Below are 27851 nucleotides of genomic sequence, written 5' to 3'. Positions count from 1 at the left end.
TTTGAGGATAGATGTTATTTTTATTAGTGTGCATGTTTGGGAGTCACCTTACATGTTATGTGAGCTGAAAACTGCAATATCAACTTGCAAGTCTTGTAGCAATTGTTCAACTGAGGTGGAACCATTGATGAAAGCACGTCATCATTTTGATAATCTGACCTTTTTTCATGAACTTTGATAAAGGCACTAAGATTGCACACTATGGACTTCATTTCTAAAGCCTGTAACCAGTGCTAATATCCTCACAGTGAGAACATTTAGAAGTTATCAATGGCTGGAATGTTTTCAAAATGAATTTGGACTTAACAGCACTTTCCTTTTATTATATGAAGCTTCCTTGTGCTTGTAGACCAGGGCTCCATAACTTGAAAGCATCACGTATTGTGAATAGCGATATCACATAGAGGCTACAATGTATTATATGGGGTGAGTATGGGCGAGTTATGGAATCTAGATGCTTGTGCTTGGTCGCAATGCACAATGCTTTTGAGTTACGGGGCCCTGACTGATAAGTTAACCTGGTTTCTGATTCTCATCTGACTGACGGGTGTCAAGAACTAGAAATGGCATAATACAATATTAAGGGTGGGTCCTGAAACACAAATAAATACAAAATTAAGTCAACTTAACCAGCATATTTTTAATTTGAGCAAACATTCAAGTAATTCAAGCTCAGAAAAGATGTTTGTAAATTTCAACCATAAAATAAGCATCCTAGAAATCTTTTAATAATTATGATTCAAATATACGTGAACCAAACAGGAACGAGAACCATTGCCTATTACTTCATTTTAAGGATAAAGGCAAGGTTCATAATCATCCAAATATCTTGAGACAAGTTTTAATATGTCCTATGTAATAAAAAGGCAAAGCAATCCTTAGATTACCTTTAATGTATTTTGTTAAGTACATTAAAAGTTTGTTTTGATAAAATTAAAAGCATAATGTGGATTCAGCAAAATACTTTCCATACCTTGTCTAACCAATGCTGCAGCCAAATCTGTTTAAGATTCCAATTGTCATCTAAACCACTGGCCTCACTACATGATATGGTAAGCTGAAATGTAACATCTAGCTGTTTATGAAAAATAACTTGGGGATGCTGTAAGGAATAAAAATGTGCTAAAGTACTGTATCTAGAAAGTCACTTTAGATTCCAGTTTACGGTAAAAGAGTATATATATATAAACAATCCACAAACATTCTCTATTATTTATATTGGGCAGCCAAGTTAGCAAGTACAGACACTGTTAAAACAGAAACAAGGCAGCAAAGCTTTCTGGACAGAAAGATGAATGACAAAAATGATAGAAACAATGACATGAAAATAATGAAGAAACAATATAACAATGGAAGTGCACAAAATGATATGTGTCAATGTTTATATCAAAACATCTCCAAAAACCTGTTTGTAATAGAATTCATCTCAGAACAGATTATTACATTAATTTTTTTTCTTGAAAAGTGTGAATCTGAATTGAAGTTATGATGGTGTGTTTCTGATGAAAATTTCCAAACAATACCCTTATAAATCTTTTTTACCTTGAGAGACTGAGACAACACCAGCTTTTTCCTAAGGAGTTTCTTAACATGTGCTATCCTGGTACGTGTGGAACATCTGATGAACTTTCTGTCCAAGGGTGGGATGTGAACTGGTTGCCCATTTATGTTTTGCAGTGGAAGCAGTAAACTTGAAGAAAGTATTTCAGTATATAGAAAGCATCCTGAATTATATGACACTTTACAATTCCTGAGATGCTAAATGCATCCTTCAAACATTACTGAAAAACAACCCGTTTATCATTATTCCTTTCCTTGTACACCATTCCAATGGGTTTTTTATCATTGCCAAAACATATGCTCTTCTAAAACTGACATTCCAACATCTTGTACATGAAAAAAGTAAACATGAGTTATATAAAAAAAAAAAGCTTACACTCCTACCTGTCTCTCTCAAGGCACAATGACACCAGTTCATCGTTACTATAGTGGTGGCCAGTGGGGCTATCATAAACACTGGTTAATGGAACATTTTGATCAGCTGAAATAAAAAGTTTGCTTGAATATTTTTCCCCATCTGATATATATTCAATATTTTTTCCTTAAATGCACAAATCATAGAATTTTTACACACATTAAAGACATAAAAAGCCTGTGCAAGTCTGTGCAAGTAATACATTTTGATGCTATTTTAATATCTTTTAAGAATTAAAATACTAAGAATTGATGTCACCAAAATAATCTAATTTATCACTTCCTGTAGAACCTGTTTACAAACTTGTCAGTTTTGTTTTGTGAAAAACACAGAAATAGCAGAATTTGAAAAATCCTTCTTCAAGCACAGGTTAAGGACTTATTAGTACAGAGTTACTGCCAGTGGCAGGAAAAGAGATTCAAAGGTTGGTTAGTTGGAGAAAAATAATGATTATCCCAATAATATTAGCTGAATGTGTTTTTGTGGGAAATTTTTACACTGGGGACTTTCAAGTCATTAAAATTAATTTTTTAAAAATGTGATGTTATATATTTTCAAAATCAATTTTCTTTTAAACGTATCTTAATGGTTGCTTGAAATACAGATTAACTATTTGAGAAGAACACACCTTCATTCAGCTCTTTGGCAACATTTATTCCTCTAGACTTACAGAATTCTTCTTTCCTTTTTTCTTCATCTGAAATAACAAGCAAAACATTATATTTACAGCCCGATTCCCAGATCAAGAACTTTTCATTTCTAAATTCTAAGTCAACGCATATCAAACACCAGTATTTTAAGTTCAATTAACATGTGACCATGTCAATATGCATTTCAACCATTAATTTATCTTATCTTGTCATGTATGATCATGAAAAAATTAATTACAAACTCAATAAAATATTTAGTGACAAACATGCAAATTTGAGACGATTCAATATCACTGGAAAGAGATACATTATTTACTTACTTTCAAATAAATTAGTCACCAATTTGTAGACTATGTCTTGCATCACATTATCTGCTTTGAGACCTGAAAGGGGCTGTGTTTCATGAATTTTGATGCCACACTGAGGGCAGTTTTTACTGGACTGAAGATATTTCACAATACAGCTCTTGCAGACTGAAAACAAAAAGGTACATAGCATTCTTCATCATAACAAAATATATTTCAGAGGTGGATTTCCATAGTCATCTTTGTCTTTTGGAAGATGGTCAGAATTTTACTGAATGAAATTCTTATAAGTGGAAACTTTATCTGCTACATGTGGCAGACTAGACAAATATCATAGGTAGCAGAAGTAATAATCTGAAATAATAATTTAATTTCATCAATCCATATTTTATATATTATATAATCTATATAGTTTCCATTTTCTCAAAACTGGCTCTCAGACCCAAGCAGTCTCAGATCGCATTCACAATGAGTTGAGCCAGGCTTTACAAATCCTGGGGACTAAATATGGCGGTCGTACATGAAAGAAAAACCGCCTAATCTTTTAAAAGTCTCTCCACCTCTCACACGCCTTCCCACACGTCGTCCCTGCGGGGGGACAGTCATTAAATCTCGGCTCCATTGGGATGACACATGGGGAGGCATGTGAGAGGCGGAGAGACTATTAAAAGATTAGGCAGTTTTTCTTTCATGTACGTCCGCCATATTTAGTCCCCAGGATTTGTAAAGCCTGGCTCAACTCTTTGTGAATGCGATCTCAGAATGAAGTGATTAGGTAGAGGACCCTGATCATGGCGATTTCATTATTTTCTTGTATCAGTTTTGTATTATTTACATGCAATGTAATAAAAAAATCTTCATTTGGGGTCCGATTATTTCGGGGCCTATCTTTAGCCTACTGTCACTGAGAAAATTTATAAACCGAATACAACTATTAATGTGTACTACGTTGAACATTACAGAAATAAAACTAAGTCACAGGAAAAGAAACAAAACAGTTCTCTGATTTAAAATTTCAATCATTCAAGACTTACAGGTGTGTAAGCATTCCCTTATGGTCGTAGCATCCATGAAGTAACCTGCACACAATGAACACACAATGTGCGGATTTAAGTTACGGATCCTAATTTTTAGAACCGGCTGTAAATAGAAGTGAAAATAATGCAAAGAGAGGTACTGATTAACGTCAAGATCTCGAGTTAAAGTCACTCACCGTTTCTGAATCTAGCCAACGAGCACATACACTGTACACCTGTAGAGGTTTGGCCAACCGCTGGCTTTTTAACGGTAACTTGATTTGTTAAGCAGACTGTAAATTAACCAAAAAAAGTCTGCCGCGCAAACGTACACTAATCACTTCATAAAACAAAGGACTAGAGTTCGCAGATGTCATTTTACGAGTGAAGTAACTTAAATGCAACTATCCCTGATAGTTTACATACCTCCATGTTTCTTTCTGATCGCACTCTACTTTTTGCCTTTTTCAAATAAGTACAACACGTTAAGCATTGCATTAGATGTACAACGGTGTGGACCGACCGTGATATGGACCAAAGCCACCTAGCGCAATATTACTTGATGAGTCACACTTCTCTATTTACAATTGCCTGACGTCACTTGACCTACTTAGCTTTCACGACCCAGCCCACATTTCATCCAGTCAGATCCGAAGCGGCTGCATCCCATTTCACGGTCCCGAAGGTGAGCGAGTAAACACAGGTAACAGAATAGCTCTAACAGTGAACCTTCTTAATATCAGCATTACTGTGCTTCACCTAACCTGCCAAAATGTATAATTGTGTTTGTAAGTTAATTTGCACTGGATGTTCGATGGTCAGACACACTGCATGGCCTTTACCTGTATTTCTCAATTATAGGGAGTGAACGCGGAAGTACATGTAGAATTAAAAGTCGCGTGTAATTAGTATTGCTTTCTGTACCGAATGATACTCATTGCCAGTGATATCAAGGTTGACATGGTTCATATTGATGTATGACCACTGTATGTTTTCACAGGGTAAATTGCTGCGTTCTACTATAAAGCTATTCTGTCTCTCAGTGAGTCACCACTGATAACATAAAATTTATTGACATGTTGGTGACCTGTTGAAAAGAAGATCATATCTACTATGTATTACAGTATCGATATAAAGCAGATATAGATTCAAAGGAGAAGACACTCGTGGTGACAGTTTGGGATTTGCATTATCATAATTAATGCCTTTGTCTGCACTTGGCAAAAGATAATAAATTGTTTATTCATTTCATTACTTGATCCCCTGCTGAATTTAATTAATCGTCTTTTTTAAGAGCTGTTGGTTTAAGTACACAATTGCATTTATCCCCAGACGAAATATAGTGGATTTCCTTCCCCTGCGTGCATAAAATATCGGATACAGCGTACCTGTCTGATATCGTGGCGTGTTGTTTTTGTCATTGTCGTCTGTCATATTTTCACTGCAGACTATTTTTTCCTGTGCGTGCAGACAGACGCCCAGAATTCCACGTTGCGTAACACAATATTTTCATCTTAAACCAGTGTTGGTTTGTTTCTGCATCATGAACCACTGACTTCTTGGTATGTGACCATACCAACGCACGGTTTGTCCGGAGTTTAAAATGACAATGTTATTTTTAATTCTAAAGGAATGGAGCATTGTGCAATTGTATATTTCTCTAGTATAGGGGGAAAAAACCTAATGCCATTGTCTGATTGACATGAGTATTGTAGTTTAGCTTGTGCGGCCAGAACCTTTTCCCTACTAAGAAGGACAGTGCATTCCGTCTGGGCCTCTATTTATGCAGTCATTTAGCAGAGGAGTGGTCACCTTTTTAGGAATGTGGTCAAGACCGATAACCTAAAGTGGGCGACAATAACGATATGATAATTTAGCTAGATGTGTATTTTTGTACCGAAACCATACCATCCAAAATGATAAGGGGTGTGCTGTAATGGTCACAATTCTCATTTTACTAAAATTTTTAGCGATCTTTGGGCTGGATGATAACATTTAATATGCCACTGAACTATTTGCATTATGCACCGATTTGTCATTGTAGGCAGATTAAATAAATGATAAAATATCTGTTTATTTACTCTTTTGTTACTTTTGTTACTTAGGTACCCGCACCTTATCAGTGTTGCCCACACGCCTTGATCGCGAAAGTAATTGATTTACCTGATAAGACTTGTCAGCGAGTAACGCCTACGGATCTTGTGACTAACGTGACCGTATGACTGTGTCTTGCAGGGGTAGGGCGGTGGTGAAGGGATGCCGAGAAATTTTTGTTCTCATTACATTTTGCATACTTCTTTTCACAGGAAATGTATGTCATTGCCGGTTGTTGCGCTTATGTCATTTACTTATTTGTATACCGACACTTTGAGTCGCAACTCCGTGATATTAGCTTCCCTTGCGCCATTGTAGCAAGGAAAGCAATAATGAAAGATAATGACCCTCTTTGTTAAGCCCCCTCGCTCCCACACTGTGAATCAGAACACCATATCATCCGCGATTGCAGAGTGTTGTCTAATATTGTAAGGTTGCACCAGAACTAGTGCCACCAGGTGAAGCATAAAGCAGCAGTACATCAGGATATCATATCGTGCGTTCAGAAGAATAGAATATGCCTGCCCTACTTGTCGTCGCCCATCTTACTCTGTTGTCGTTGTGTTCTGGCCCTCATAAGAGGTTCACGGGTGCACGTGCATTAAATTTATCCAAAAACATGCGTAACAGGATGCCAATGCAAACTGAGTTACATCTACATGGTGGATATATAAAAAGTTTTTTAAAAACTTTATTAATAATGTGTTTGATCTGGTGCATAAAGGGCATGTATATTGTAATTGCCTTTGAAATATACATGTAATTATATCATTTTTGACGGCTTGTTTTAAGTACTTTGCTGTACATAACAAAGAATTTGAAATTTTCTTCGGAAGTGTGTCATCGTTGCCCTTTACAATATCATATTATATTTGTATTATTCTTTCATTTTTCGCTGCAAGTCGTCAAGGATTTAATTACACTTTCTTTGTTTTCAAGGTAATATCAAGGTGAACAGACAATGGCAGGTGAGCTGTTTGTAGTTTTTCATTAGATACCTTATGAACAACGCAATAGCGTGACATTCAGAAAAACATATCGCTATAAATAGACTTTAACGAGTGCATTTTGATGTGCCCTAGAGTAAGTTTGATGTAAACACATGGTGTGACCTCCGTGTATAGTCTGCTACCGTAATTGTCATTTTTTTTTACATTATTTGCACACCCCACGCTTTCTATATTAAAGGCTTAGTCAAAGCGAAGAAGTATGACTGGAAGGATTCCAACCTGGCCCTCTTTGGCAGTAAACTTGAAAAAGATGTGAAGAGTGAGTATCGTTACTTTTCTCCTTTCTAAAGTACATTTCAATATTCTCAGATAAAGTCAAATTTTTTGATGTTTAGAATTAAAATATATCTAACAGTAAATGCCCAATATTTCCCAAGTAACCAGAGAAGGTATAATCTAAGGGTTAGTTGCCGATTTTCTAGTACGCCCTCTACGCAAGTCTCCCAGTCACTGCGTTTCCCCCCGTCATTTCCTCTACCACATACACTGTATGCAACTTCCGCTGTTTAGAGGAAATGAGTGTGAAATATGTCTTCCACATCATAACGACTTAAATACTTACACTCCAAAAAGCGGTCTACGATGTTTTCATAGTATTTGATGTCATGTGGTTACGGTACATGTTTATACGCTGAACTTTCCTTAATATTTCTTCGACCTCTCATTAGGCCTATTATAGATGATCTCATTATTACTACGGATAAGTTGTCAGGGCATTTGTCAGATCCTGTCTTGCTGTATGTAACTGTACCTGTAGCTGTAAAGAACGCGAGTGGTGTATGTCGACAGATGTCGCACTGATGCCCTCGTCAGCTTTATACCCCCACGCAGACTGTCACCACGAGACACCGGTGACAACACAAAATTAGTTCACCCGAAGAAAGCCTTGTGATCAAGTAGAAACGCCTTGATATTCGTTTTAACGTAAGATTCAGTATTATATTTAATTTTCTTATCATGTTATTATAATACAACTGGATGAATCAAAACATTCATTTTATTATTTATACCCGTCACTTGAACTTCATTGAATTGCCAAGGACGCGCTGTGTTTGCATCAACCAGCATCCCGACAGGTTTTGCGAAAGGCACGGTTATCGATCTATGTATGATTCAGGTATTGCTTCCTTTCCATTAGGTAGTCTTTTATCAGTGGAGATTAAGATGTGATTGTTTGACCTTCCTATTGTTATTTGATAAATAATGTACGTGTGTGTCGTAACAGGTTAGAACTACGTGCACTATTCATTGACGCTACTGTGAAACTCGATAACGATAAGAGAACATGAGACCGGAGTGTTTAGAGAAATTGTGCTCAGACATCAACTGTTTTAGACAGAAGATTAAGCCCCAGTGATATCTACCCCGACCCCCACTCGATACGAAAATTCAGTAGCAGTTATTTTTCTCTTTGCCATATTTCGTAGATCTCAGAGAATACCAATATTATTGCGCTGCAGTAATGCATACGTCTTGAAAAATAGTATGCTGATGGTAATGTTTTTTTTTTTTACATTTGAATGAAAAATATTAGTTTTTGTAGTTCTCGTCTTTGGGTTTTAAGGGGTGTCGTTGGATACCCTGGACAGGATATCTGCATTCCACACACAGAAACAAAATAGTACGTTTCAGAAGAAAACTTGAATAAAATAAATTAACGTATATATTCTTCTTCAATTCAGAGGAGTCGGCAGAGACAGAGCCTGCATGGCAGGGGGCCGGGCTGGAGGTTGGTCTGCAGATTTGGCGTATTGAGGTGAGTAGTCTTAATATCTCCTCGACACAGCCTCCCTTTCGATGGCTGCGAAATTTATGAGATTCATATACAAAAGAGACTTGTGTTTCTAACATAATCTTCACTGAAATAATATGCAGATGATGCCGCGTTATTTGTATACAGTGGCTAATGTAGTACTAAATGTATGCTTGGAGTAAAAAAAACGACGCTGTAGTAATGATGAAATTACTAATGGCATTTATGGTTGGTTACGTATTAGGAAGCTTTCTTTTTATTGGCACACGCCGATTGAGGTAAAGATAGTCACAGTGAGCATGCCTGTTTCATTGTTTTCCAGTAGGTATAGTGATATGCGCAAACACATCTCTCATAATATCTTTAATTTTTTCTTTCAGAAATTCAAGGTCAAACACTGGCCCAAGGATGAATATGGCACATTCTATAATGGCGACTCTTACATTATTCTGAACGTACGTTAACCGACTTATATTAATTTTTGTCATCATTTGAATGTGTGACTATGAATTGTTAACAGTTTACCAAATGTTTTTGAAAATGAAGTCACAAAAATGTGGATAAAAGCTCAGGTCGTTAGAAAATCATTACGATAATTTTGTCAAAAGCGCAAGCAAATTCCGTGTCGAAGAGTCCACATTGATACTAAGTATCATGTCTTGAATTACTTGCATGGCTCACATTACCAGTGCACAAAGTCTAAAATGAGTGCTTTTGTAAGGAAACGTGTGCAACTTCACCCATTTTTACAACTTTATTGCTAAATATTTCCCCCACTAAAAATGTAAGCTCTTGTGCTTAATTAGTTACGTCATTTTTTTGTCAAAAAGACTCATTAAATCACGAGGTGTAGGTGAGATGTACTGTCATGGTACCCTTTATCCCAATTATTCCTTTCCCTTTACTTAGACCTACAAAGATCCGGATACTGATGCACTGAAGTGGGATGTTCACTTCTGGATCGGCCGATACAGCACACAGGTGAGTTTCTAGATACAAAAACATAGAACATAAAGAAAATCGTTTCAGACGTCTTTTAAAAAGTCTTTTTCTGCTTCAAGTAATGTTTTTAAAGAAGTGATTGAGCGGAGTTCCTATATAAAAATTGACTATATTTTAATAACTGTTTTCGTAAGTCTTATGAAGTTATTAGATCCTATGGCGTGCTATCATCAGATGTTATCTCCCTCCTCTGCAGTAAAGTTTCTATTTTAGTAAGTTATATTCGATCAGTGTTACTAATAACCAGTATTTTAACACAATTTTTATAACTCTAGAAAGATAGATACATTAAAACAAAAATAATAAAGTTAAATTACAGAACGTGTTTCTCATATCCGTGCTGTAAGATATGAACATGCAGTAAGTTTTTATTTCTATAGGATGAGTACGGCACTGCGGCCTACAAGACCGTGGAACTGGACACTCTGTTGGACGATGGACCAGTGCAGCATAGAGAAGTGGAGGGTTACGAATCCGAAAAATTCAAGTCTTACTTCAAGGAGATTTCGTAAGTTGTGGCTGAAAACGCGCAAAGGGGAAAGGGCACGGATTTGCTAATTCTGAAGTAGAACGAGCAAGTACTTGTACGACATAGTTCTGCTGTACTGATCTGAAGATCATGATTGTAGGGCCTGCATTGAAAATAGACTTGATTAAAAGAGGAGTGTTTTCATGGTTTTCTAAATACTTTGTTACATAAAAAAAGAAGAAATCACCATAATAAGGCCTTTTGGTTGGAATTCAGTAATTCCGAGAATTAGAATTTGATGAGGTAGGCCTACATCTAACACCAAGAATTAAATGTTCCGCTGTTTTATATTTAGTGTGCTGAAAGGAGGATGTGACACCGGATTCAGACACGTGGCCCCCGAACAGTACGAGCCTCGTTTATTGCACTTCAGTGGCGCCAAGGGTCATATTGAAGTCAAAGAGGTGCGTACTCGAATGTGGTGAAATAGGGACCATTCCCACAGATATTTGGATCGATCTATCTCCCTGGGGAGTCTCACTAAATTGCTATCAAACTAACCGGCTTAAACGTCTGTCACGCCTAGTAAAACTGTTAAGGGGTAATTATCTTTACCCCTAGCTGATTCGGTAGGCGTGACAGAAATTTAAGCCTCTTGAGCTGATAGCAATTTAGCGTGAACCCCCAGGAAGTTAGGTCGATTCAGATGGATCGATCTAAGTCATAGAGCGACACCAGTTTGGTCAGACTTGGTTTGCACATTCTATTAGATCTCTGTACCTGTATCGTTAAAATTCCAAGATTTGATGCACATCAGAATGCCAAATTAAACTGAATTAGTATATATCAACTATGGTAGCAAACTTGAGAAAACTTGTTTACCTTTTTTATTTTTTATTATATAGGTATTTTTAATAGATGTATGAATGGAAACGACCATTTACTATTTTTTGTTTAAAAAATAGGTTCCACTGTATAAGTCGTTGCTCAGTTCTGGTGATGTGTATATTTTGGATCTGGGACTAAAACTCTATCAGTGGAACGGCAGTGGTTCCAACAAGGATGAGCGGTTCAAGGTAGTGTTTCAAGCGGATAACTCTTGGTCTTTTATAAGGCAGTCTAACCAGCTACTGCGGTGGTTTCCTATATATTGTGTGTTTTCTTTAGATTTATTGTGGGTAGGTGGGTGGGTTTTGAGATCAAAGTAATGTCATATGCATGGATTTCTGCATCTTCTTCCTATTCATGTGAAATACTTAAAAAAAATTACGTAAGATATGAGACTCTACCAGATGAGAGTGCGTTTGTTGTGCATTTTGTCATCAAGCACAGTTGTCTGTACTACGGGTAGCATTGAAACCAACTGAATATTTAGTGTTACAAACATGTGATACATATGGATAGTATATTACATTTAGTGGTTATTACATTGAAGTGAGGTGGGGTAATACGACGTGGAGCATGCCGTGCTGTTACAGATGAAGTACAGTGTACTTTGTATATCAAAATTTTGTTAGCATAATGGCGTGAAAGGTTGTATGTGTTTGCGTGTGCCTTAAGGAGATATACTTTATTAAATATACGTATGTGATAATTATGTACACATATACTTTTACATGATTTAAGTATATATGCTTATAGGCAGTGCAATATCTTCAAAAGATCAAAGACGAAAGGAATGGCAAAGCGTCTGCAGAGACTCTTGACGAGAATGATGTCTCTACTGCAGTAAGTATTCATTCTGTGAAATTTCTTTTTTAGGTTAAGGTCATGTTATACATTTTTGCTATTTATTCTTAGGTCCTTTGCTAGCAGCTCGAAGGTAAGCGCGGTGGTCGCGCGAAAAGTGAGCTTCTTGAAGAAATCAGTAAGTTGCGGTGTGACACTTTTTTGCATCAGTGTTCCTCGACCGCATGCAGTGAGCTGCACGATGTCAGCAAGACTGACATTTGAGTTTTATGCAGACCGTCATGAGCGCAATTTTGTCTCTTTTATCACTGAAGTAACTTGAGTGATATTATAATAAAAACTTTAGCAGTGCAATACTCATCACTATAGTTGCTGTGAAATCGTTTTATGTAAAAAGCGCAGTTTACACTCCATTTTGCAATTAGAATGTATACAGCATGCTGCAGTTTGGATCTCGCTGTAAACATTAAGGGCAAAGTTTTTGGAACATCATTCCCCGAATGCTATAATACGGTGAATTATAATCTATAATGTAATGAGTGCATCATACTGACAGGACTTACGTTTTAATTTTCATTTGTATTATACCTTTCAACAGTGTTGCAACCCTGTTGTACCCTTTTATAACATGCATGGACGAATTTGCTTCCCCAATAGTGTTTAAGCGAAAAAGTTCACTACTACATAGCATTGAAAATCGTCGTGATTGATTGCTTCTTATATTGAAGTGCCTGCAATCCATGACTCTGCAAAACCGACGAGAAGACTGCTTATATTTTATAGTTTAACAAGCATTCTCTCTCTCTCTCTCTCTCTCTCTCTCTCTCTCTCTCTCCTTTGTCTCTTTCTCTGTGTTTATATGTGTATTTTCACAGATGGCATGAATTTAGTGCACACTGTTATTTCTGCTGCAGTCTTAAACCCTAGGTTGAGTATAAAACTTTTTAATGGGCAAATTGAAAAGTTGGAAAATTAGAAAAATAAGTACAGATCATTGCATTTAAACGAAACGAACGTTACTGACAGCTAAACCCAGTCATGTCCATCTGAACTATCGTGCATTTTTATATCTAAAGATTTGATGTTGCAGCCCCCATACTTTTAGTTATTTATACGTAGGCCTATATGCACATGTATAAAAACGCTCAAACCTACATTTCATAGAATAAATTCGGAAATTTTACATCCTGACGTATATATATACCTTCGTTCTTCCCACAGCACGAATTCTACAGTCATCTGCAAGACGGCGAGCCAGAGAACGGCGATTCGGAACCAGCGGACACGGGAAAAGTGAAAGAACTTTACCGGTAAGTGCGCGTGCATATACCGTGTAAGTTAACGTTACAACATTGACATCATAAATGCAAACATGATGCGTAGATTTTTACTTCACCGTACATGGTTTGCAATAATTAAAGGGCATGTATGTTTTATTTGGCAGCTAGATATATGAAAAGAACACTCTTCACTGGCAAACTTGGTGTCAGATGATAATTCTGTGACGGATAAAAAGTTTTAAAATATGGTAAAATGCGTTTGGCACTGGTTATTGGGTACTTTGATGCCTCAGCACTTAGACGTCAAGAACATGTTTTTTGGATAAATTTGGAAATGGCATCATTATTCACAGTGATTTACTCATATTAGATTTACTCATACTTATCATAATTAAAAGGAAATATATTTAATATGTGAAACGAAAGCAGCTGTTTTATTTTCTTATTTTCCCTGATCGGTTTCGATTTCCAGTTTGTCAGACGCCGATGGATCTCTCGACATGAAACTGGAAGCAGAAGGAGATGCTGTGACGAAAGACCTTTTGGACCCTGCGGTAAAAAATTGCATTTGCATTTTTAAAAAATAATAGTCCTTTTACGCTAACATCAATTGAATTAAACTTCGCGCTGCTGTATATTTTCTGTCCTAGAGTTTGTATGCGCACCTGGTATTTCATAAAATCCGTTACCTACTATTGCTTGAGGGAGTTTCCTCCCTAAAGTATAAAGTTCTATTGGATCTAAAATTCCATTGTGTCAGCGGCGTCTTTTGAAAAGTAGATTATATGATATATATTTTACTCGATTTATTGTCTGCAATTTCATTTTGGTAGGATGTTTTCCTTCTGGATGATGGAAAGAACTGTATCGTGTGGGTAGGCGAAGATGCTTCTAAAGCAGAAAAGACCAAGGGCATGACAATGGCTCACGTAAGTGCCTAAAGGTCACGTTGCTCACGTCAAGATGGTTTTACAAAAATAAATTTGCCTTTTAACTGAATCAGAAAATGTGGATATCGTATTTTCCCAATGTAAGCTTACCATAAGCTTAACCTGGTGTGCCTTATTATTTGGTCAACCAAAGAATCGAGTTTAATTTCTGACATAGATAAAGCATAACCGAAGCTTCATTCAAGGTGCAGGCTTTATATGTGACAGTTCTTAAATCGATTGCGATTATTTTTACCAAAACATTAAAAAGTATAACACTGACCAGCTCTTGTATCGACAATAACTGTCATTAATACTGTAACAATTTTGTCATCTCACAGGTTAAAAAAAATTTTTGTAGTATGTTTTAACATAATTAAAATAATTAAACCCTGCCCTTTTTGCTGTGCATTTACTTCTTTCTTAACAAATGGTTTTTCTCTACCGCAGCAATATCTGATGAAGAGCACCAACCCCTTTATTCCAATAACCGTTGTAAAACAAGGTCAAGTGGACGCAACCATGGACATGGCGTTTGCTGCCTAGATATGAGCACAGAGTTCCTCTGTCGGTCACTTTACAAGGGATGGCCATGCCTTCACTACTAAATCATTTTAACGTGAACATCGTCCAAGATATACAGAACTAGTTATTGCTTATTCGATATGCAAACTTGCAATGGCGTCATGCTAAGAGTCGCATCGAACAAAAGCCTTAGCTTATATTAAAGCAGAACATTATGATACAATGGATACACTGGAAAACACATCATGAATATATGACATTTTCGAATCAATGACTTACTGCTGTTTTTCCCCTCTCTTTTCTATATTAACCGTTATTAACTTTGTAAAATGTGGGCTCGTGTAGGAATAAGCAAGAGATTATTCATTTTGATTGTTATAATTAATGTTGAATTTGCAGATCATGGATTAAATATTGTTGATTTTGCCTTAGCCTTCGATGAAATAGGCGGTAAGACTGGTTTTGAAGTGGAATAAACTTTTGGAAAAAGTTAATCGTCTAGTTATTGGTGTTATTGGGGTACCCTGTAATTTTTTTCAACTTTCAGATATTTTTATTTTCTTTATCATGGTTTGACCACCACTACACAACATGAATGTATGACATTTTTGAATCAATGCTGTTTTTCCCCTCTCTTTTCTATATTAACCGTTATTAACTTTGTAAAATGTGGGCTCGTGTAGGAATAAGCAAGAGATTATTCATTTTGATTGTTATAATTAATGTTGAATTTTCAGATCATGGATTAAATATTGTTGATTTTGCCTTAGCCTTCTATGAAATAGGCGGTAGGACTGGTTTTGAAGTAGAATAAATTTATGGAAAAAGTTAATCGTCTAGTTATTGGTGTTATTGGGTACCCTGTAATTCTTTTCTACTTTCGAAGATATTTTAATTTTCTTTATCATGGTTTGACCACCACTATAAATATCTACTCCATGCCAGAGGCCTGCTTACTAATGACAATTCCATACATAAATTCTCACTGGACAGACCGCGCATGTTTGTGAAAAACTAGTAATAAATCAAACTGTGGTCATGGTACAGTGTAACAAAGATCCTAGTTCACGGCCTAGAGTAAAAAGTTTTGTCACTAAATTGTAATTATGTAAGCATGTTTCTAAATAGAAACAGAATTTGATTTTAAAGATATTTATTCGAATGTTGTTATGTCTTGCATTATATCAGTAAACTTTTATTTCTTTATGGTTTTATGAGGCTACTTTTAAGCTTTTTTTTGTTGGAGGACACCCTTTCCACTTTTCACAAGCATTTAAAACTGGTTTAATGTACCTGTAGGTGGAAAACGAATTAATTTCACCATTAATTATTGTCGCTGGTACTTGCCACTGCGATTAGAAATATATTGGATTTATAATTGCTGTGTGCTGTTTTGACATATCTACATAATGCAGTGTAAGCTTCATATATCTTTAATTTAGAATAGTTAATGTTATGATAACGAATCGCGTGAAATGAGATATGCAAAAACAGGCTCATAAAAAAGGCATCGTTTCCACAGAACTATCAGAACGAAACACTTTTGTAGACTTTCACAAGATCATTTTCAAAAGATTTGCTATGTTTACTAGAAAACTAAAGCACGAAAATAATAAGATTTAATTGACAAATCTTTTCCTTTTGTTGCTTAATAAAATTTATTAAAACTGCATAATGACAGATAGAATTGCAGTAGGTGTATACACCCATTAGAGGTGCAGGACACAATTCTGACTCGAATTATACACCTACCGCAGTGACTGAATGCGTCAATCGTTTCCATTTACACGTGCATGACGTCACTTGGCCTACTTACCTTTCACGGCCCAGCCCACATTTCATCCAGTCAGATTCGGAACGGCCACATCCCAATTCACGGTCCTGAAGCTAGGTAAGTAGACACAGGTATGCTCTGAACAGTAGGACAAGAATAATATCAAAGGAAAACGTAAACTGAATCTCGCCTACAATTTGTAAGGCCAAATGGAAATATGTAAGGATCGAATGATTACGTTACACCTTATTCGCGATTCCAATTTCAATTACAATACTAGCGATTTCAATTTTGATGCGTCTATTTTAGTTGCAACACCCCCTCTTCAATCTTGCTTCAAACAATTCCAATTCATAAAGCGCTTGTTCATTTTAGCGAGCACGTTATCGTGTTGATATGACTGTGTGCTGTATACAAGTTTGTTATTTTGCTCTAGACTTTAATGTGGGTCAGGTCGAACTGACCTTTGTCGGCGAGCTTTAGTAATGTTGAGTAAAGTAAAACGTAAAACTAAAAGTTGCAAATATATTTACTATTGCTATGTGATGTCAACTAGGCCGACTAGGCGAGGTAGACGTTATTGTTTAACGATCAATTTACATTTTACATAATATACTTGGTTCTTTTAAGTTAAAACATTATTTTTGTGGGATATTCGACTCTGGAAGTCCATGAGTAATTGATGGTATAAAGCCCACTGCTATATGAGTGGTTTGCTGCTATGTAAGCGAAAGGGGGAGCCGAAGTGTTTATATTATATTTGCGATATAGACCTGCACCTTGGAGAAAAATGTGTGAGTCAACGCACCTGGCAAATGGACATCTATGCTATAATATGCCTGTATCCTTACTGATTCTCTAGTTCATACATCTGGCGTTAAGACAATATATTAACTAAAACGGTATATCACTCCAGTAAGCCTGTTCTGGCAAAATTACTGAGCTGTTTTAAGAACGGTTTCTTTAGGTGCACTACCCTCGCCCCAGATGAAATGTTATGATCTCCACTGTCTGCGAGTGTATGTCTACTAAGTCGGACTGTTTACATTCAGCAGATAATTACTACACTTAATGCGTTCTTCTCAATATTTTATGATATCTAGCCATGCCTACGCTTTTTATTACCGCCAGCCATATTTTTATTGGACTTTTTTCCTCCTCTACCTATAGACAGGCGCCAAAAATTCGTGGTTACGTAATGAGATTCTTCTGCTCAGATTTAGGTTTGTTCATTATGAGTCATTGAGTTTTGGGTATGTCCCGTTACCAAGTTGAGGTGAAGCTGTGCGAACAAAACTTGCTAATGTAAATTAAATTAACTTCTCTTCGCTGACAAGAAACACCTAGAAGCATTGACAGGTGTTTCTTGTCAGCTAAGGTTACCTAGTTTTCCTACCCTTTCAAACTTGCTAGTTTCGTGTACAAACGTTTCACCACCGAATAGAATTGTTTCCGGATATATCTATTTTAATTCTAATTTATATTAAAAAGTAGCACATATTGAGTCTTTTTAAATTGAGTACATAAAGATTAAAATCTTGCATGACTCATATTGTGGTGATTACGGACAAAAACAGCCTCAACCCAAAATAACAGAGTTTATATCAATTAACCAAGTTTATTTGATTTTTAGAGTTGGGGAAATGAATAAGCGAAATATGTGAACATCTTTAATTTAAATCTGCAGTGTTTTCATGGCTATTTACAGCATTAGCTCGTGACATCTTTAACTTTCCACTTGATTGACTCTTTTAAAATTGTCTCTTTTAATTTAAAAATCTTACTTGAATGTTTTCAAGGTAATATCAAGGTGAACAAACAATGGCAGGTGAGTTGAAATGTTTTCAGCATATTATGATACATAATGTAGATGTTTTAAATGCAAGAGCGTATCGTTTGTCAAAAAAGAACATTGACAAATAGAGACAGTAACACGTGAGTTTTAAGTAATGCGTTAACTTTTTAGCTCCCATATTATATACAGGTTTTTTAAAAAAATTATCTGAAATGTAGGAATTGCAATTTTGATTCTTGTTTAAAACTGATGAGACGGGCAATACGCCCCCCATTATACAACACGTCGGATGTGAACACTTCATGACCTCGCTGTCTTGTTCACAATCTTTCCTCTGCTCTGTATTGTAGGCTTAGTCAAAGCAAAGAAGTATAACTGGAAGGATTCCAACTTGGCCCTCTTTGGCAGCAAACTTGAGAGGGATGTAAAGAGTAAGTGTGGTTGACTTTTCCCCATTAAGTCCATTTTAATATTTCCATATTCTGCCCAGTCTGATTCTAGCTATATCCGGAATTTGTTATTATACATGTATTAACACATTAATACCCGTTATTTCCAGCCGTGTAAACCTATATATGTATAACATTCCAACTACGGTGGTCATCCTTGCACACGGGATTTTCATGATTGTTTTTCGTTCAGCCATTTCATTCTCGCTCCTAATTTACTTGTGTATTAGTTTTAAGTGCACTCTTGATGAAGTCTAGATCATAATGGGAGCAGGGAATTATTTCCTGACTAAGACAGAGATGAGGATAGCGTTACAGCGAAGTTTTGCTAATTAAGAAATCGGGAGTTTCGTAAAAATATTATAATCTGAAATAGGGTTTATTGGCCAATCATGATTTGCTTGCTGTCTCTGGCAGTGCCATGTATAACTGAAATATTAGTCAATGTTGTCGGTAAAGGCCCGCTGTAAAGCCCTATCTGATAAATCTCGTAGCTCGTGCTGCGTTTATGAAGCTTGGCAGATGGTTACCTTTCCGCTGGGCTTCAGCGTTTCTCTGTTAAGCCTACACTTAATCCGTTCCATATTTCATACCAGCCCTCTGCACATGGGTCTCGACTAGGTTTGAGCCTCTCTGGCAACACACATGAAAGAAGGGCTTTATCGGTCCAAAATGCATGGGGGTTTTATCAGTGTTAAATATGGATTGTGAATGGAAATGTTGGGAAATTATCTTTCCTACAGGTGTTGCAAATTTAAACATCCTGTTTATTACGTATAGCCCTCTACCAGTGGAGGTTTAAGGGGGTAAGTTGCATTTGTTAATTATTAAGGAATACCTGACCTTTCGAAACTTACTTAATGGATTATATAAGAATGACCATCATGCCTGATGCTCACCTTTGGCACTGATATTTTGTTGTTAATGACAGAAGTTTCCCACAGACTTTGACTTGTTTAGGAAGCGGTCTAAAACGTCAGACTTCTGTGTGTGATGCTTCGTATAATGCCGATTTTCGCTCATGGTCTGGTAGAGAGCACAGTGATGTTTACTACGTGCCTAGCGAATATGATGCTCGTTTGTTGTTGGGGAAAAAAGCACAATTTACAGGCCACAAGGATGTTTATAAACGTGCAAGATTGTGCTTAAACACTGATCGAACGGCTGACGATCCGGTATGATCTATTTTAACCCCATATTATATAGAAACCTTGACCCCGTGTGCGTGCATTGCAATCTTATGAATAGTGATACTATATGTCATTTTATGAATTACGACATATGTATGCACCCCGAGTCTAAATCCATATATACTAAGTTCTGAGATAGCCAAGTGCAACTGCAATTTCCAGGTAGGCTCTCAGAAACAGCATTCGGCCCTACTTCCAGACAGAATGAGAAAAAAACGAGTGAAGTGAACCTTCTCCTTGGCAGGCTGAGATGATTTCCTTTACCGATACCTACTAAAATGTGTTCATTGTAAACGAATAGCTGTTTTTGTCAGTGCAAAAGAAGACCCCTATATGAAGACGATATAGGAAGCTGTTACACTCGTTGGAGCCTCTTCCCAGGAGTTTTTAGGAAAATCATACTGTGACTGATATATCACTCTTGTAATATCTCCCGGTACTTACCCGGCCCCTGCAATAACATCCCGTAGAGCTCAAGATGCTCGTGCTCCCATGAAACGCGCGACAAGCACGCACACGCACACGAGGTCGTCTTTACACATTCCAAACATAGTCAGTAACAGAAAAAAATATCACAGCGAAATGAAAACAATTTGTAACGAGATGGGTGGACCAAACCGAATTAATTTGTATAATTTTCAATTCAGAGGCCTCGGCCGAGACTGAGCCTGCGTGGAAAGGGGCCGGGCAAGAAGTTGGTCTGCAGATCTGGCGTATTGTGGTAAGTAGAATCCGCTGTAAAACCCTGCCTCTTTGACTCAGTCCTACAATAAATTATATGAATGCCCTTCTACTTTGTTTGATAAACACAAGGGGATCCCTGCAAATACACTAAAGTGAAGATGTTGATAGCGTACAGCCCGCCAACTAATGTCATGTGTTTTGTCGCGATAAAATGATATCATGGGCACTCTTGGCTACCATACGTCCAGATAAGATGGCACGGATTTATTCGAAGGGTGCCTGCTTGAACTGATAGCTGGTGGATGCAAATTATAATATTAAAAAAACTCTGTTTTTTACATTTAGTTTCGAATATGCTCAGACACATGTCTATAAACTCATAATTTAGCATCCAAACGAGAGCTGTTTTTCGTCTGTCTATTGCACTCCTATGTAGGCAAAATCTGAACATTTCCCCCAATCGTTAACAGTCAGTGTCAGGAAAATCTTGCACAGTGTTCCTATTGTTAACCCAGTCTTTGAAAACTAATTATTTTAAAGCAATATCAACCTGATTACCAGAGAAATGATTAGTCTCATTAAGTCAGAAACATTAAAAAATGTACAGTTGATCTCCATGAAATGTAAATGTACCCAATAATGTGTTGCCAGCGAAACGTTTGCATCCCGTTTTTCCATTTTCCATCCGAAAAAGCGGTATTGGTAGAGTACACTGATAGCTCTCGCTTTTCATTTATTTTCAGAAATTCAAGGTCACCCACTGGCCCAAGGAAGATTATGGAAAATTCTATAGTGGTGACTCTTACATCGTATTGAACGTAAGCGTATCACGCATAGTGCTGTCATTTTCTCCTACCTTGAATTTAGATATAAATGAATTAAAAAAATTATAAATCAACAATTTGCAGGGAATAGAGGCCAAAATAAGGACAAAAGCTACCAAACCTCATACGAAATTCCCCCAAACAAAAGTCAGAACGCAGTTCAGGTGTGTACGGCTTTGTAAGATAACGGATGCGCATCCTGATTCACCAGCCCGCAAATTTTCCCCATGAGAAGGAAACTCCATAGATTTTAGTGGTCACGGTACGAAAATAATGGCCTATATGCTTTCTTGGTCCGGCTAGGCTCATTTACTGCAGCTGCGTACCTAATCATTTAAATAAAGGGTTATTTTCTCGTGCAAATGGAAGATAAAGTATCTGTTGTAGTCACTTGATCTTTATTTTTCCCTTTCTGTGCGATCAGACATACAAGAAGGAGGGTTCCGAGGAATTGAAGTGGGACGTGCACTTCTGGATAGGTAAATACAGCACACAGGTAAGTTTCTAGTTACAGCGTACCAAAATATAGAAAAGAAAGTCGATTAGTCATATATGTTCTTTTCTACTAATCTTATCAAGCCGAATATTAACAGAATTGAGTTTTATCTTATGGTTTATTATAAAATGGACAAGTGAATGTGTTAATCTTCACTCGTTGTTGGTCAGCCTGTTGGTCGGCCGTACAAGCTGATAATATAATCCAATTTCTTTGATTCGTAAGCTCCCAGAATGTTTTTTTCCTCTTCTCTGCGTAACTTTCTTCTTATAGTGCAATACCAGTCGAGCAGTGCGAGGGCTTTACAAATCTCCAGGGAGTTCATGAAGCGTGTGCTTCCAAGAATATGCGATTATTATCACCTAAGATATTGCCATTTCAGAAGGAAGTAATTTGTTAGCGGAACGACAATTAATATTGATCTCCTCAATTTGTTGTCCCAGCGTTTTAATGGTAATTAACATTCCCTCTCCTTTTTTTCGTTTTTTTTACACAAGAGACGTTTCTTTTCATGCGAAGTACCTGCACAGTGGCAAAACATGTAGTAATTGTTTTTCTTTAGGATGAGTACGGCACTGCGGCCTACAAGACTGTGGAACTGGACACCCTGTTGGACGATGGACCAGTGCAGCATAGAGAAGTGCAGGGCTGGGAATCTGATTTATTCAAGTCTTACTTTCAGCAGATTGTGTAAGTGAAATGCTTGCAGGGGAAGCAATTTTTAAATTCTTTTTTTTTTTCATTTATTGACAAAGCAAAGAATTGAAACAGAAAAAAAAAACAAAAGTTACAAAGAGCAAAGAAGACACAACATCATAATTTTACTTAATTTGTAATGTGAAGAGAGGGAATTGAAAAAGGCAAAATCACAGGGGGGAGTAACGTTTCAATAGATTTCAAAATGCAGTATTGTTGTTTTTAAAGAAATATTCCACAAGTGTATAAATTTGATTCAGTAACTCTAAAAAAAGGAACATCTTCATGTATTACTGGATATATGACGTTCCGTTGCTTTCAATTCAGTATCATGGAAGGGGGATCTGACACCGGATTCAGGCACGTGACCCCAGAGCAGTACCGACCGCGTCTGTTGCACTTCCAGGGCTCGAAGAGAGTAGTTGAAGTGAGAGAGGTAAGCAGCAAAATAGAGACACTCGACAAAGTAATTTTGATAAATCTTGTGCAGTGTCGCAACCGTATTGGAATAAGGTAATATACCGTTGTTCTCATACGTTCTAAGCCTGTTTGTGCATCTACGCGCACTAAAAATAGTTTTTATCCATCAGCAGTACGTATTTTTAATGAACAAAATGTATTTTAATAATTCCATTGTATTACATTTTATCGACAGATCCTACCAATTTTCATTTTATACTTGTATAAATATGACAATAAATTATTATTATTATTATTATTATCACAAAACTGAGGAAGGATGCATTCTAGAAGGTAGCGTAAGTCTTCAACTTTTAAATTGATGATGATTATCTCTCAGTAAGGAAAGTATTATTTAATATTTTTATCACATATTAAATAGGTCCCACTGAAGAGGAAGTCGCTAAACTCTGGCGATGTCTTCATTTTGGATCTGGGACTCAAGATCTACCAGTGGAACGGCACCGATTCTAACAAGGACGAGAGGTTCAAGGTAGTATTAGTCACTGTGTACAACTATCCGGACAATAGGAAGCTCTTCGCTCGCTCTCTCTCTCCTCTTTTTTTACCGATGCTCAGTTAAGATGTTCAGTAACTCTTATCTTCACAGCAAAGAGATATTTTTTACATGGTCACACGTAATCCCATGGAAAATTTTAATAAAATAAATAAGACTAAAGAAGTAAGTGCTTTCAAGCATTAGAAGTCACACCTAACTGTTCATAAATTTGGAATCAGAATGCAATTACATTTAAAATGAAAGGATATTTTGCTAGTTCCCTTACGTTCTTGCTAAAACATCTTGCTTTATTTTGTATTTTTAAAACTAGAAAGTTGTTTTATGAACTTATCTTTAACCATTTGAATCAATCACATTCACTTCCTAACTTTGGTGTATATTTTTAGCCTATGTGTTATGTGGCAGCCCATACTTATATTATTGTTCATGAAAGTGTGTCAGTTGAACATTGTTTTATCAAGCAGAGGTCAACTGAAACAATGATGCAGGTCTTTCATATATGTACATATCTCATACAGTATATGTACCATTTTAAAGTAGAAATGGGAATGGTGACGGGTGTAAATTGATACCCTAACCCAAAATAACGCATGTCATTAGTAAGAGAGGGCGAGAGCTAGCAAAGTACACATTTTATTTTATGGTTTGACAAGACGAAAGTACGTTTTGAGTATTTTGAGTATTATTGTGCGCCTGAGTGTGTATGCCTAAGTGTGGTTACAAACAATAAAATACATTTATTGAATGTAATTTTATATGCTCTATTATATATTTATTGTATAAAATGTTCACACCAGGCAAAATATCGGAGTTGAAGTATTAGTGAAAGATTATATTGCGATTTATATGTCATTGGCAATAATGATCCATATCCATAGGTAGCGCAGTACCTTGAACAAATGTAACAAACGACAAACAAGGTCGACCTTTCTACAGAAATAAGCGCACCTTCTGGACAGCTCTTTTATTGATTTGTTGAATATTACAATATTTCATTACCATTATTAGGCAATGGCCCTTTGCCAGCAGCTAGAAAGTGAGCGCGGTGGTCGTGCGAAAGCTGACGTTCTGGAGGAATTTTCCACGTCCGTAAGTTCCGGTGTGATATTTATTTGTTATAATACTCCCGAGCCAAACGCTGCGAGCTACACGCCGTCTTCGAAAAGGAAATTTGAGTTTTACACGATATTTCATTTCTTCGGTTTTGTTTCTTTTTGTAACTGTGGAGCGTAGAGTATAGTTAACAAAGGCTTGTACAGACAGTTAGCCCACGCCTCATTATTGTGTCTTAGTTGACGTTTCCCAAGCATGTCGTGACCTCGCAAGTAATGAACATGGTAACGCCAGCCATTTGTCACTTTGCCACTTCCCACGTACACTTTTACAGTGCCATTAAATCTTGCTGATAGAATAAGAGCACCATGTTTACAGGAATTATGACTAAACCGCATATACATGTAGCACCATTGTTTTTTTCTCGTGACGTAAATTGGTTGGAAGCCTGGGGTATCAGTATACTAAGTGCATGTAGGTTTAAGTGCTTCTCCTGTAGCTTCAACACGTAAATAAGTAGGCTTAAAAGTTTGTTATGACCTTGAAAGTTTCCCATGTTTCACTTCCCTCCACGCTGATCCAGAAAAATCACAATGCCAGACGTCTGACTGTGCATCAGACTGCATTTCATAGTTTAACCTGTCCCCTTGAAACCATCCAGATGAAGGCACAATTTCTACATATTTTTGACTTGCAGAGGTTATTGTGGAATAGTAAATTCATTGCATAGGGCATTCGAAACCAATGTACATATCAATTACCAAACCAAAACGGCAGTCGGCTGCAAAAAATACATTAGAATTGCTCGCTCTCTATCGCACGTGTGAGCTAACTTTTATTGGACATTTTAAACAAAAGAAAAGAACTTTACAATTTATTGTACGGTTTTGCTCATACATGAACCTTGTTTCTCCTTACAGTCCGACTTCTATGACGCCCTGAAAGACGATGAGCCAGATGAGGACGAGGATGATTTCGAGGACGTTGAAATCGACAGACAGCTTTTCCGGTTTGTTGTTATATTTTTAAGAATGTCAAAATAAGTACAAAATTCATATCCTACTGAAGTATTGTGTGCATTTTGAGACTTGCAAACTAAAAAAAATCAAGGTAACAGACTAAGTCCAAAACTTCCAAGTGTACAGCAATTTAGTCTTTTTTAGTCCCAAGATGCACATAATAAAAAGATGTCCTTGTCAATTAAAGAAACACCAAAGAGTGACATATATACTAATAAAAAGGGGTTTTATATCAGTTGAAATGGGACATAAATGTTATGCATTTAGCATCCTGGCGGTCGAATGGAATGATGGTTACTACTTTGCTTTTTCATCTGAAGCAAATTTCTTTAGATGGCCTTTTTGTACAGTGAGTCACTCGACTGAAAAATGTCGTTCGTAACGAGAAGAAAATGACATTTAAAGTAGAAAAAAAATGAAAATTGCAAATTTTGTTTTCAAGTCTGACAGACGCACACGGCTCTCTGGAGACCAAACTTGAAGCCACCGGCGCTGATGTGAAAAAAGATCGCTTGGATCCTGCTGTAAGAATTGCCACACTTGTTTTTTCTGATAAATTGGTTTTAAAATATAGCTTTTTGTAACATTGAAATTTATAGATGTTGCCTCACCTATGTATTTAAGTTTTTCTTTCCGCCAGTATGCACACATTTTTATATTTTAGAATTTTACTTCTTTCATTCGCGAAGCCTGACCGTCAATAAAGGAATGTTAGTACTTTGAGGCGTATCTGTTTCTGTTTAATTCTTACGCGTTGCTGCCATGAAGAATTTATCATATACCTCTTTCGTGTGTGTGTGTGTGTGTTTGTGTTTGTGTGTTCCCGCGCAATCAAATACACTTTCCGTAGCTCTTTTTTAACTTCGTTTGTCGTCATATTTTTATAGGATGTTTTCATCGTGGACAATGGAAAGACCTGTTTCGTGTGGGTCGGCACATATGCTTCTAAAAAAGAAAAAGCGAAAGGCATGGTGATGGCTCATGTAAGTTTAAACATTCTAATTATTGTTAGGACAATAGGTAAAAGAGCAGTTTAGCTTTGGACTCCAAGGGCTCATTCCCAATGAAAAATATCGTTCTATGTAGATCGATCCAAGTCCCCGGGGACTCTCACTGAATGCAATCAGATTAAAAGATTGACACGTCTCCTCCTGGCGTTGAATAGAAGACAGAAAAGCTGGTGATTATACCAGCTCGTTGAAAACAAGAGGAGGTGTGTTAAGCTGTTAAACTGATTGCATTCAGTGAGAGTTCCCGAGGAGTTGGATCGATCTACATAGATCGATATTTTTATTGAAAATGAGCCTTGTGCTGTCACTTATATATTATAGAAAGCTCTAGGCACTTACATTTAATTATTCTGTTTACAAACTAACCTTAAGTACCATTTCAATCTCTAAGGTCAATATCCATTTATAACTGTATTGGTGATTTGTTTCAACTCTACACATTGCCAAATCAATTTCGTATTGATGTTAATGTTATTGAATTTCTTGTTATCTTAGGAGTACCTGAGTAAGACCAAGCACCCCCTGGTCCCAGTAACCGTTGTTAAAGAAGGCCAAGATAACGAGGCCTTCGACATGGCATTTGCTGCCTAGATAAAGAGACAAAATCCCTGTGTCAGTGACTTAATAATAAGGAATAGTCTTACCTTCGCATTGGGACAACTTTCCTCCATACCATTATTGGCAGATATATAGACTACCAGTAATTGTTTGTCAGCGTTGCAAAATTACATTAGCAGCGTGTTAGGAGTCGCCTCGAGCAATGGAACTGGATTCTTGATAAGTAATTAAAGGCAAAAATCAATGGGAGTCACATCTTGGAGATATTATATTTCATACTCAATTGTTTGCTGTCATTTGTCCCTTTTTTCATTTCCTAAGAAGTACACAAACTGCAAAGTCGCAAAAGCAGGATGTTAAGAAAGATACACTGGCTACATTATAAGACAAAAGATCTTTAGATTATTTTAGCTAGCTACTTGTTTGCTTTTGTCCCTCTCCTCATTTTATATTACCGGTTGTTAACTTTGTGTTTCGTACCTGCATGTAGAGACACTTTGATTTTTATGCTCGATGTTGAATGTTTGTAGCATGGGTTATATTTTTGGTTAGACCATGTACATGTACCTTAGAGGCGGAAGCCGAAAGACTCGTAAAAATCTGAATAAAATTTAGAAAAATTTGATG

At 36.8% G+C, this 27851-nt stretch overlaps 2 protein-coding genes across 9 annotated transcripts; one reads left to right on the top strand and one right to left on the bottom strand.

Annotated features, from left to right (window-relative positions):
- Positions 1-4481, bottom strand: LOC106171178 (polycomb group RING finger protein 1). Of its 3 annotated transcripts, XM_013551380.2 has the most exons (8): positions 4373-4481; positions 3965-4070; positions 2946-3098; positions 2604-2672; positions 1945-2041; positions 1543-1690; positions 974-1057; positions 1-592 (listed from the first exon to the last, which is right to left on the bottom strand). In XM_013551380.2, exons 1-8 carry the CDS (start codon positions 4442-4444, stop codon positions 551-553), a joined length of 771 nt encoding a protein of 256 aa, XP_013406834.2. In that variant the 5' UTR covers positions 4445-4481; the 3' UTR covers positions 1-550. The 3 variants fall into 3 exon arrangements, with proteins under 3 accessions (XP_013406834.2, XP_013406838.1, XP_013406836.1); XM_013551384.2 differs by lacking the exon at positions 3965-4070; XM_013551382.2 differs by lacking the exons at positions 3965-4070; positions 4373-4481 and adding an exon at positions 4144-4366.
- Positions 4482-4493: 12 nt separating this feature from the next.
- On the top strand, positions 4494-27849 carry LOC106171179 (gelsolin-like protein 2). 6 transcript variants are annotated; one of them, XM_013551379.2, is made up of 14 exons: positions 4494-4631; positions 6980-7008; positions 7229-7309; positions 8733-8806; positions 9184-9258; positions 9713-9784; positions 10186-10313; positions 10630-10738; positions 11240-11350; positions 11916-12002; positions 13185-13273; positions 13716-13797; positions 14077-14172; positions 14623-15191. In XM_013551379.2, exons 2-14 carry the CDS (start codon positions 7002-7004, stop codon positions 14716-14718), a joined length of 1107 nt encoding a protein of 368 aa, XP_013406833.1. In that variant the 5' UTR covers positions 4494-4631; positions 6980-7001; the 3' UTR covers positions 14719-15191. The 6 variants fall into 6 exon arrangements, with proteins under 6 accessions (XP_013406833.1, XP_086862332.1, XP_086862327.1 ...); XM_087006206.1 differs by lacking the exons at positions 7229-7309; positions 8733-8806; positions 9184-9258; ... (7 more) ...; positions 14077-14172; positions 14623-15191 and adding exons at positions 18617-18697; positions 20553-20626; positions 21333-21407; ... (7 more) ...; positions 26544-26639; positions 27162-27849 and having other exon boundaries at positions 4543-4649; XM_087006201.1 differs by lacking the exons at positions 10186-10313; positions 10630-10738; positions 11240-11350; ... (3 more) ...; positions 14077-14172; positions 14623-15191 and adding exons at positions 22472-22599; positions 22933-23041; positions 23447-23557; ... (3 more) ...; positions 26544-26639; positions 27162-27849 and having other exon boundaries at positions 4543-4649.
- The last annotated feature ends 2 nt before the right edge of the window (positions 27850-27851 follow it).

The sequence above is a fragment of the Lingula anatina genome, chromosome 1, assembly GCF_051362555.1.
Source record: "Lingula anatina isolate TDL-2025a chromosome 1, LinAna3.0, whole genome shotgun sequence".
Taxonomy (NCBI): domain Eukaryota; kingdom Metazoa; phylum Brachiopoda; class Lingulata; order Lingulida; family Lingulidae; genus Lingula; species Lingula anatina.
Note: the sequence above shows the minus strand (reverse complement) of the source record. Positions and strands in the feature narration are given on the sequence as shown.

Coding starts and splice junctions, on each gene's coding strand:
- LOC106171178 (XM_013551380.2), bottom strand. CDS start 4,444: ATGCAATGCTTAACGTGTTGTACTTATTTGAAAAAGGCAAAAAGTAGA. Junction 3,099..3,964: donor AAGGGAATGCTTACACACCT/GTAAGTCTTGAA, acceptor TTTTGTTTTCAG/TCTGCAAGAGCTGTATTGTG. Junction 593..973: donor TGCAGCATTGGTTAGACAAG/GTATGGAAAGTA, acceptor TTTGTGTTTCAG/GACCCACCCTTAATATTGTA.
- LOC106171179 (XM_013551379.2), top strand. Junction 8,807..9,183: donor TGCAGATTTGGCGTATTGAG/GTGAGTAGTCTT, acceptor TTTTTCTTTCAG/AAATTCAAGGTCAAACACTG. Junction 12,003..13,184: donor AGAATGATGTCTCTACTGCA/GTAAGTATTCAT, acceptor TTCTTCCCACAG/CACGAATTCTACAGTCATCT.